The sequence below is a fragment of the Gorilla gorilla genome, chromosome 6 (assembly GCF_029281585.2).
Source record: "Gorilla gorilla gorilla isolate KB3781 chromosome 6, NHGRI_mGorGor1-v2.1_pri, whole genome shotgun sequence".
NCBI lineage: Eukaryota > Metazoa > Chordata > Mammalia > Primates > Hominidae > Gorilla > Gorilla gorilla.
The window spans coordinates 103736861-103749083 of record NC_073230.2 but is presented as its reverse complement, the minus strand read 5'-3'; the positions used below and the strand labels follow the sequence as shown (position 1 = coordinate 103749083).

Sequence of the window (12223 nt, the reverse complement as noted above, 5' to 3'; positions counted from 1 at the left end):
CTGACCTGTATGATTGATTCACTGTATCATGGACTTTTTAATATTTTATTTCACTTGGAACTTCTTATTACCGAGACCTGGCAGGGCAATAATGATTGAAAAAATCCACCTGAACAAAATATGGCTTGTTCAAATATTCTATTTGGACACCAGAGGGCAGAAGAATCATTTGAAGTGAAGGAATTCTATAATATATCCTTTTGCATCCTTGCTTTTCTAGGCTTATTAACATTGCAGAGCAGTGATGTCATGGTTAAGCTAGGAGTTTAGGTTTGACTTTTTGTCAAAGAAGTACAGCATTCTGTCAAAACCAAAAACTTAAAGTAAGCATGACACACTGAAAGTTGTAGTGTTTATTTAACTGAGTGATAATGTCAACAGAAGTCTCACCACTGGGAGAACAACTTAGAATTCAATCTTAATAGCAATACAGATGCATAAAATGTAAAAACAATTTTTAAAAAAATAACCTATGTTAAAGCTTTAACTTAAGTGTAATATGGCTTTTAGTAAAGGTTCTAACTATTTCATAGAAAGCAAAGTATTCAGCAATATTTTTATTAAAGTAAGATGTGTTCCTCTGAATTGCAGTAAGAGAAATGGTAAGTGTAGTAAAGTTTCAAAATTCATTATTACTTGTGCAGAGAATAGACAAATCTCTGGAAAAATAGCATAAAGTTCTGTTTGGTTGCTCATTTGTTATCCCTTTGAAGGTAGAACAAAAGGCAGGTTAATGGCTTTTGAGTTGGAGTTAAGTAGAGTAAGTTTCATTCCAGTCATAACAATTCATAAGCTGTGAGAGCATGAACATATGTTTGCCTTCGCTGGGCTTGTTTCTTATCTATAAAATTGGGATAATAATACCTACTCTGTGTGTTTGTTTTAAGAATGTAGTGAGATAACATATAAGGGCTTATCAGAGTGTCTGGATCATAAGAAGTGTTCAGTAATGACTTTGATCAAAATATTCTGGATATTTAGAGAGATAGAATCATAACTTTATGTAAACAAAAATTACTGAAATTGGGCTGCTTTTAGAAAACAAATAAGAAAGAATGCCAGGAAATAATGTAAAATTCAATGCAGCTAATTTTAGGTGGGACATTCGGCAGTATATCAATCAGATAAATATTAGGAAATAAGTGCATATTAGAGAATATTAACGAATAGAGAGAGAAGACTGATCAGAAAATTCAACATCCCTCTTCATTCCACTGTTTTTGGCAATATGATATTGGGAAAGTTATTTAATTATTCTGGGTATTCATTCCCTTCCCTGTAAAATGAGGGTGAATTACGTGGTCTTTATCATTCACTCCAGTTCTTACATTCTCAAATTTTACAGGCATAGTTTATCTGATACGCTGTGAAATATAATTTCAATGATTTAATGTGTAGTGTTATTAATGGTAAAGTGTATTTGTATAACAGATTTTCACATCACATATATGATGTTCCTAAATTCAACATCAGTATTCTAAATATAAAACATAATGTAGAAAAGCAGACTAATAGCATTGAGTGCTAATAAAAAAGATGTTGTAAAAATGACTGAAGAAGCAATGAAGCAAAAGGCTACCTATCTATGCATGATTTTAGACATTTTCAAATTTGGTCACAGTGATTTCAAAGAGAATAGATAAGTAGCTAGTTATTTGGAAATAGCTGATGCCCTTAGATACCACGGATTTCTAGATAAAGCCTGCAAACATGTTAGTAGAAATGATTGTCACTATACTAACACAAAATCAATTGGATAGGGTTGATCAATAAAAATATTTAAAAATACCTCAATATTATTAGTCTCATACTAATAAATTTATATTATGTGGTTTCTACTTATCTAAAGAGAGCATAGATATAACAGTTTAATTCAGTACAACCAAAAAGAAAATCCTCCTTCTTTTAACCGCAACTGTAAAAATAAATAAATAAATTTTGACAGTAACGGGCATGTTTAAAGTCTCTCTAAGTTCTATAAAAGGACATAATATTTGATGAAAGAGAGTTTTCTTGGTGGAGTCTTCCAGAAGGATACTTGGTCTTTCTGTCTCTATTACTGATTACAGCCTTAATAGGGGCTACGGTGGAAAGATTCTTTATTAGGCATGGTTCTCAGAGCTCAACTTCAGATGCAAATGTTTTTACATATTTTTAAGGGCATAAAAATTGTATGATAAACATTAATGTTGAGAAAAAATTGAGTAATAACTTCCTTAAATGACCCTGCTTTAGTCCTAATAATGCTTTTGTTTTCCCAAGTTGTTAGAAAGTAAAAATTAAGTATTTATTTGATGGTTTAGATGCAGGCTATTTGCTAAATAATTTTGAACTTTTCAAGACAATTTCTTACAGCATAAAGACCATATCCTGAGCAGTCGGCAGAAGAGACCACTATGTTGAACATAATTTGGTGTTTATTTTCTCATCGATGAAAAACACTTCCCACTGACATTTTTATTTTCCTACTTTCAGGAAGTCTCTTACTCATGTTTCAGAGAAGTGTCTGTGTGCTTATGAGGACAGTTATGTAAAGTGTGAGTTCTCTTTAAGCCTCACATGACATTCACAGCTCTTTTAGGCAGCAGCAGGGAAAGCAGTGACAACCACCACTTGTAAAGCATCTTAACTTACACTCGAGTTGGAAAATAATGTAACCAGGATGCATCAGCATGTAGTCATTTTGATACTTATTTTCTATTTCTGAGTATTATAGGACTCAACTGCTGGGTCTACATATGCAAATAATTTGTTGTTGTTGTAATTAATGTGAATAGTCTCAGCTTCCAATTCATTATCCTATAATATCTAGATAATTGAAAAAGAATATGGCCTGAATGGTGACAGTCTTTATTAAAAACAAATAAAAACAAACAAACAAAAAACCCCAAACCAAAAAACTCATGTAGTAAGAAAAGGCTCAGAATGTGACAGTCTATAATAGTTAACCCCAAAGTATTAACAGAGTAAAATTGATCCTTCTAGAGCTGTTTTCCCAATTTTAATCACACACACACACACACACACACACACACACACACACACACACACATCTCCCATGGAAGGTAAAAATGTATAATTTAACATTTTTGTAGTGCAACATCATAGTGTAAGAACTAATAACTGGGAGTTATTGTAAGAACAATGACCTTGAATTTACAGTATGATAGTAAATAGCCAAGAATTTGGAATTTGGGGTTGAAACCCAGCCCTATCACTAATTAGCTTTGTGACCTTGGGCAAGTTACTGTACCTGTCGGTGCCTGACATTCCTCATCTGTATAATGGAATTAATAATAATAGCATGTGTTTTATGGGATTATGATCAGTATTAAGTAAGTTAATGTTTGTAAAACATTTAGAATAATATCCCCATATCCTAAGTGCTATATTACTATTAAAATATAAGTAAATGAAACTAGTAAGTACAGCTGTGATATTCAATGAATAAAAAATAGTTAAAAAAGCATTAGAATGACCTAGGCCGGGCATGGTGGCTCACACCTGTAATCCCAGGACTTTGGGAGGACGAGGTGGGCGGATCATCTGAGGTCAGGAGTTCGAGACCAGCCTGGTTAACCTGGTGAAACCCCGTCTTTATTAAAAATACAAAAATTAGCTGGGCATGGTTGTGCACACCTGTAATCCTAGCTACTCTGGAGGCTAAGTCAGGAGAATTGCTTGAACTCGGGAGGCAGAGGTTGCAGTGAGCCAAGATTGCACCACTGCACTTTGGCCTGGGTGACAGAGCGAGATTCTGACAAAAAAACAAAAAACAAAACAAAACAAAACAAAATTTAAAAATGGGCTAAGTACTTGAATGGACATTTCTCCAAAGAAGACATATGAATGGCCAATGGGTACATGAAAATTATTCATCACTAATCAACAGAGAAGTTGAAAACAAAACCACAATCAGATATCACTCCACATCTGTCAGGATGGATAATATGGATAACATCACAGAAACAAAAGATGAGTATTAAGGAGGATGTGGGGAAATTGGAAGCCTTGCACACTGCTAGTGGTAATGCAAAATGGTACTGCCACTATGGAAAACAGTGTGGCAGTTCCTCAAAAAATTAAAAATAGAACTACTACATGACGCAACAATCCTACTTCAGGATATTTATCTAAAACAATTGAAATTAAGATATCAAAGATATATGAGATATTATCACTCTTAGATTCATTGCAGCACTATTCACAATAGTCAAGACATGGAAACAACCTAAATGTCTGTCAACAGATGAATGGATAAAGAAAATGTGCGTGTGTGTGTATGTGTGTGTGTTATATGTATACAATATATCTAGGATTATATATCATATATCCTATATACATATATATGAGACTTGTATCATATATAAATGTATATATGATATATGATACATTTATACATACAACATACATATATTTATATATGATATATGCATCATATATGTATATATCTATATACAGGTGATGCATATATAATATCTTTATATGTGCATATAGATATATATATATGGGATGTGTGTATGTGTATATATATAAAATGGGACTGCATTCATCCTTGAAAAACAAGGAAATTCTGCATACACTATGCAACATCAATGAATCTTAAGGACGTTATGTTGAGTGAAATAAGCCATTTGCAGAGAAATAAACACTGCATGATTCCGCTTATATAAGGTATCTATAATAGTCAAAATAGTAGAATCAAAAAGCAGAATGGTGGTTTCCAAGGGCTAGGAGGGAGCAAAATGGGAAGTTACCAATCAATGCACACAAACTTTCTGTTAGCTAGAAGAATAAGCATTAGAGATCTGCTGTACAACATTGTACCTATACTCAACAATAATGGATGGTAAATTAAAAAATTTAAGGGGGAAGGTCTCATGTTAAATGTTCTTATCACATTATTAAAAAGAGAGAAAATTTAAAAAATGAGTCCTGAAAATCATACTGTTTGAAAAAAAAACATGTTTCCACAAACATCGTTATTACTTTATAATCAAGTCAGAAACCATCCTTGAAACAAATTTATATTGAGGAATTATTAAGGGGAAAATAGAGATGGTTGTATAGCATACTTCCCAAATTTAATTAAGTTATATAGCAGGAAGATGGAAACAGAATTCAGAAAGCATAGCTACCAGCTGGTTCTCCTTTAAGAATGAACATATGAAAAGATAATATTCAGTAAAACTTGAAGAGTTAAGTCAATATTTTTCTCAGATATTTTGGTAATTATTTTATACCTCTTGGTAGTAATATTCAGAATAAATCCAAAATGAAAAAAAAAACATTTTTTCCTCTTTAATATTAGGTCAATAAATAATCCTGATGTTAAAATAACTTAAACTGTCATAATAATATCAACAAACGTTTTAAAAATCCCTTTACTTAAAATGCATATAACAGCATTTTGAACTGCAGTTGTTTTTTGTTTTAAACAATTGTATAAACTCTAAAATACATTCTTACTTACATCATTTGTGCTTTAAACATGATTTATACTATTTGAAAAAAATTTTTGACTGAGGGTTTTCTAAAATTCCTTTCCCATTTAAAAAGTGCATGTTATTCTAAGGTACAATTAAGTGAAGAAAAGATAAATGCATACCAAAAAAGAGATAAATTAAGTGAACCATTATGATGTGTTCTTTTCAAAGTAGAAGTGGGGATTAGAAGACTCGAGCTATCTGCAGAGCTGTATGTGAGAAATAATACTTCTTTGACATTTCCATCTAATTTAGAATAGCTGTCATTCTAGATAACTAAATCTTTCCTATGATTCTATAAACATAAACATGTTGGGGATAAGCTCCACATTGTCCCCATGGTTAGATCCTTATGACATAGTCCATTGTTTCTCAAAGTAACTAAAATTCTTACTGAAATGTTAAATTTCAATGAAGGATGAAAATGCTAATACTTCACTGCAAATAAATAATAGTTATTACAGCACATGTGGCTCTGGTGAATAGCAGAATTTATTACAATTAAATTAAGAATTAAATATGAGCTGAAGAAAATAATTTGATTATTAAGTTGGATACATACTGTACCAGGCCGTGGATAAGGAATTCTCCCATCATACTGCACCCAACGATGGTCTGCGCTTTCCTTATGAGCATATGGACCATTAAAAACTGCTCTGATGTCAGCCATGCTATACACACAAACAGCAGAGCCTTTGAAGATGGAGCTGGAAAAAAAAAAAGCAACATCATTCCATCATTCACTGATGAATTCAATAAACATTGACTGAGCACATACTATCAGCAGGTGCTGTGGACAAAATTTACTTAGCACATTAAATTTGATGGGTACTGTACACACAATGTGCCTATGTCCTCAAGTGGCTTATAGCCAAGCAATTCTAAGTAAAGTGTAATAATAACTCCATCGCCAGTAAATATAGTAAGCAAAGTAGAACACGCATGAGTACCCAGAATATGGCTGCCAGCTAAGTTTTCAGGGAGGAGGTGTCATCTAAATTGGCACCTGATAGATAAACAGAAATTATCTAAAACAAACCCTGGAGGATAAAGAGGAATATGCATGAAAGAGTATTATATTTATTTACATGTTCTTCCATTTTATTTAAAGTTATTATGGCATAATGCCTTCCAAAGGCTTACAAAATAAAAAGTGACATTATTTACTTATTAAAAAGAATTATTTAAATATTTGAATAATAATCCTCTCATTTGTTTTCTTACAATGAATGAATATCCATAAACATTAGTTGCTAAATGATATATGATTTTTATTAAACTGATTTTAAAATGTTGAAACAATCTTTTTCTTTTTGGTCCTCCTTGAATTTATGAGTTTATGTATCACAGTAGCTTATCTGATACTTGATTATAATTACACAGGATTAGAGAAAGTATTAAGAGGCAAAAAACTCCAAAGGAATTTTTACAAATTTTTGCAAACTAATAAAAATTAACACTATTCAGATGTCTTTCTTTGCTTTATTTCTAGAAATTAAAAGATATTTTCTTTGAGTTGAAAACTTTTAATCATTCCCATTTTCAAAAATGAGATCACCCTTTATGATCTAAAAAATATATTAAAAATCTTAGCATTTCCCACCTATGAGTGAGAACATGCGGTATTTGGTTTTTTGTCCTTGCGAATAGGTGGGAATTGAACAATGAGAACACATGGACACAGGAAGGGGAACATCACACACCGGGGCCTGTCGTGGGGTTGGGGTAGGGGGGAGGGATAGCATTTGGAGATACGCCTAATGTTAAATGACGAGTTACTGGGTGCAGCACACCAACATGGCACATGTATACGTATGTAACTAACCTGCACGTTGTGCACATGTACCCTAAAACTTAAAGTATAATAATAATAATAAAAACTTAGCATTAACAAATAAGCTAATGATTCTCTAGCATGGTAACTCAATTATTAATATTCTTGGAATGATATTAATGGGAACCTTTGAGAGGTAATGGTAAATAGGTAGGTGGAAGAAAACTAGCTGCTGAGAATGGAGGTGGCATTGCCACAAAAATCACAGAATCTGCCTAGGATATTTTAAAGGTATGATGCCTCATGCTTAATGGCATTGCCATTATTGCAGGTTAATTATGCCTTCTTGTTGGACAAAGGATATGACATACATTCCAATGTCACCTTGGTCTTTAGGATGGCATTAAAAACAAAACAATAAAGTATAGGAAGAACAAAGAGCTAACTTGTAACTTCACACTCTGGGTGGGCAGAAACTTAATAGGAGAAAAAAACGAACTATCTTCGGGCTATATTTTCCTGGCACATATCCGTGCCTTGTGTGTGGAGCACAGTGACTTCAAAGAAAGTTCTGCAATTGGAAAGGTGCCAAGAGAACTAGGATTGAGATACTTGACTAGAGGCACTTCTTGTACCTTTTTATATTAGGATATAAATTAACAGGAAAATGGAGTCCAAAATAGCAGCTTCCTAGGATATCTTCTTTATTCTCATATTTAAACATTCACATTCTGTATCTTATAATTAACCAAATAGTATTTTGTTTTCTGATCTATTCTGAACCAATAGTGCATTTCAGTTTATGAATAAGGTATTGTGAACAAAATGAGGATTGTGCCACAGAAAAAAGTTAAACTATATTGTTCATATAAAATAGATTAAAAATTTATTCACTAGGAGGCAGTAAGACCTTTTCTTCAGTACCAATATCAGTATCTTCAATTCCTCCTATACTGATTTCAATATACATTGATGAAGTTTGAGAGCAGAGCTGTGGAAAATGTGAAAACTATTTCCAACAATATAGGCTGTAACAGGGAACAGGAGAAAGGGTGTGCTTTGAACACAGTCAAATTTAAGTTACTGAATATTAAATAAAATTAAGTCTGTAGGGCCCCCATATTCTTTGAGAAAGTTTCATAGATGCTAGTACAACTTGTTTTGTTTCGTTTGAGACAAAGTTTTGCTCTTGTTACCAGGGCTGGAGTGCAATGGCACAATCTTGGCTCACTGCAACCTCCGCCTTTCAAGTTCAAGTGATTCTCCTGCCTCGGCCTCCTGAGTAGCTAGGATTACAGGCGCCCGCAACCACACCTGGCTAATTTTTTGTATTTTTAGTAGAGATGGAGTTTCACCATGCTGGGGAGGCTGGTCTCAAACTCCTGACCTCAGATGATCCACCCGCCTTGGTCTCCCAAATTGCTGGGATTTACAGGCATGAGCCATCGTGCCCATCGATGCTAGTACAACTTTTAAGGAAGTCGGAAGGTCTCAATGATAAGTACAGGAAAGCATTATGCAAAAAGAAGACAAAAATACAGGAGTAGAAAACATGAAATTGTCTTCACTTTCAGTTTTATTTTTACTACTAATAGTCCGCTCCTCTTTGAGCAAGTGATGAAAACATTCTTTGCCTAAATTAGTAAAGCAGTGAAATAGTCATAACAGCCACACCTGTCTTTGTAGGGTAACTGGGAAATGATAATAGGACAGCATGTGATGATGTTTTAAAGGTTAAGAGTGTCCCATCTCATGATTATAGCCTTACCAATGAACTTAACCATTTATCCACGTATTTCCTTAGTACTATCACTATGACACATATCATGTAAATACTTACTATGATTAATATATATGCAAACACTTTTTTTTGGTGACAGGGTCTCGCTGTGTCACCCAGGCTGGAGTGCAGTGGTACCATCATGGCTCACTGCAGCCTCTACCTTCCAGGCTTAAACAATCCTCTGACCTCACCCTTCTGAGTAGCTGGGACTACAGGCATGTGCCTCCATGCCCAGCTATTTCTTTTTTACTTTTTGTAGAGACTGGGTCTCACTATGTTGTCCAGGCTGGTCTTGAACTCCTGGGCTCAAGCCATCCTCCCCTTGGACTCCCAAAGTGCTGGGATTATAGGAGTGAGCTGGTGAGCCCAGCCTGCATATGCCTTTTATACACAGAAAATTTATTTTGGGACTTTATCTCACAGATACGTTTGTTCCTGTGGGGAAGGCATATGCACAAGATTAGTCACTGCAGCATTATATGCAACAGTAGGCATTTGGAAATAACAGAAATGTCCATGTTCAGAGGACTGGTTAAATAACTTGTGGTAATCATTATAGCTAATGCTATACTGGCTTAAAAAGAAAAAAAAAGAATTTTTTACACTGATATTAAATGATTTTTAAGGAACACTAAGTGAAAAGGTAAAACGAAAAAATAAATGTTTACGATATGCTACTACAAACGCAGGGACAAAAAGATCCTATAACTATATTGGCTTGCATACATATACAATTCTCTGAAGCATTAAAAGCATTTTGTTGAACATACCTGGTTGTAGTAAAGACTCCATATACCACAGGATTTCTTTCATCTCTTGTGGGGAGTAAATAAATATCTTCTATTAAAGGGGAAAAATAAATATTTACTCTTATTTTTCAGTATTACATTGCTTTTTTGTTAATAACACAACTGAAACTCTGAAAATCCAAATAGTTTATACGATTAACAGAGGCACTATATTATGCCTAGAGAAATCAAATATAAGATTGTTTTTTCTCAATGACTATGTATGGTATGGTACAATTGATAATCTCCAAGGTAGTTTCCAATTAGAAATCTGATTTCATAGAAAATATAATCCAAAAAATAAGTAATTTTTACCCTCTAGTGTAAAAAAATTCTGTCCTATAATTGTGTCAACTTAGTAATTAATTTGCCTGTTTTTTGTATTTTTTTTTTGATGGAGTCTTGCTGTGTCACCCAGGCTGGAATGCAGTGGCACAATCTCTGCCCACTGCAACCTCTCCCTCCTGGGTTCAAGCAATTCTCCTGCCTCAGCCTCCCAAGTATCTAGGATTACAGGTGCCCACCACCAGCCCGGCTAATTTTTTTTTTATTTTTAGTAGAGATAGAGTTTCGCCATGTTGGCCAGGCTGGTCTTAAACTCCTGACCTCAAGTGGTCCAAACACCTCGGCCTCCCAAAGTGCTGTGATTTCAAATGTGAGCCACCACACCTGACCTCATTTACCTGTTAGGTAACAATAAGAAAATAGCTACCACCAAATTAGTGCCATATTGACAGTAAGTTATGTGCAAATAATATTCTTTAAAAGATTAAGATGTGAATGTGCTTACATACAATATGAGAGGTCATCCACCATTACTCAATGTATACTTTAAGTTGGAAAATACACAATACTGATGAAATAATTCCATGACATAGATGATCATTTTTACATTACATGGCAAAAATAAGAACAAGTTCAAGAAGCTAAAAGCTAATGATGCTAACATTATACATAAACAAAAAAGAAAAAATCATTCTAGGACTTGGAAGGAGTTTTTGAGGGAGTGAAGAGGAGAAGTGAAATAGAAGAAGCTGTCTGTCTACTGCTTCCGATTATTCTTTCATTAACAAGTCGGAGGGACAGTGTTCACCAAATCTCCTGTACTTGCCAGCAGAGGGCATCCGTGGAATAAGGAATCCAAGATTTTCCTACCTATAGAAGGTGACTCCTTTCAAAATGAAAGACTGCATGGAGAATGGATGAACTGTGTAGTTCCAGAGCTCACACCTTTCTATGTCTTGCTGTAGTTTTGTTTCCTTCACTTACTTTGAGGACTCTTATAAAGAGAAGAGTTACTGCATTATGACGTGTGCCCAGACCTAGAGCACTTCCGTGTACTTTGCGTGTGAATTTTAGTAAGAACCACTCCTGTAAGGTTTGCTCAGGTATAATTAATCAGGCATTTGGAGCCAAAGGGAAATAAATGCCAAGTTACTTAATTAGGCAGTAAGGCTTTTCCAAGAAAGAAGGAAAGAAGGAACTTACGAAGCTCATCAAAGTAAGTATCTGCCCCATCACTTCCAGGAATTGAGCAAATCAATCTGGCCTTAAGAAAAGTCGTCCACTTGTTTATCAGGCTGCGTTGTCCTCCTACATCATTCTGACATGAAAAAAAAAATAAATATAAATATTTACCAACACAATTCTACCACTCACTAAAACTGGTGGCTATTACAGGTAGTGTCTTATTGATGTCATTGTTTACAAAGACACTGAACCCAGATATTGAGTCCTTGAACTTTAAAATAAGGAAAAAGACAGTATTAGCCCTCAATCTTAAATGTTTTTCTCATAGTTACATGAATTAAATACAAGCAGTTCAGCTCTATTGGATGAGTAGATGCATACAAGGCAATGGTAAAGGCAGCTTGAAATCAAATCCCACCTGCCAATTTTTTGCTTCATGACCTGCAAGAGACTATTTTTTTTAAGTCTCTGTTTTCTCACTGATAAAAATGATAAATCTCTTGAAATACGGTTAGTTAATTTTTGTTGTTGTTTTTCAGAGATGAAGTCTTTCTATGTTGTCCAAGCTGGAGCGCAGTAATTATTCACAGGCAAGATCATTGCCTCAAACTCCTGGGCTCAAGTAATCCTTCCACATTAGCCTCCTAAGTAGCTGATACTACAGGTGCATACCACTGAACCCAGCTGAAATATGGTTGGTTTGATGAGTAAATGGGGAAAAAAAGTCTATAAAATGCTTAGCATAGTCTCAGGCAACTTGAGTTCAATGAATGCTGGTACTGGCTTGTATATTATTTATAGGATTAAAAACAATATTTGCAACCTTTAGCAATATGTCTCTTTATAGGCTTAAAAGTCTTTTTCAAATTTAATGTCTTACTAATTAAACATCCATGCAACATAAACATATGCGTAATAATAC

The 12223-nt window shown here is 34.2% G+C and overlaps 1 protein-coding gene across 2 annotated transcripts in view; it reads right to left on the bottom strand.

The window, feature by feature from the left end:
- Positions 1 to 12223, bottom strand: part of SEMA3D (semaphorin 3D) — a 191827-nt gene that overhangs the window by 35312 nt on the left and 144292 nt on the right. For both annotated transcript variants that reach the window (XM_019030326.4, XM_063708657.1), the window contains 3 exons: positions 11320 to 11434; positions 9814 to 9883; positions 6049 to 6193 (listed from right to left, as the gene is read on the bottom strand). In XM_019030326.4, coding sequence (XP_018885871.1) covers positions 6049 to 6193; positions 9814 to 9883; positions 11320 to 11434 — 330 coding nt within the window. The remainder of the gene's footprint in view (positions 1 to 6048; positions 6194 to 9813; positions 9884 to 11319; positions 11435 to 12223) is intronic.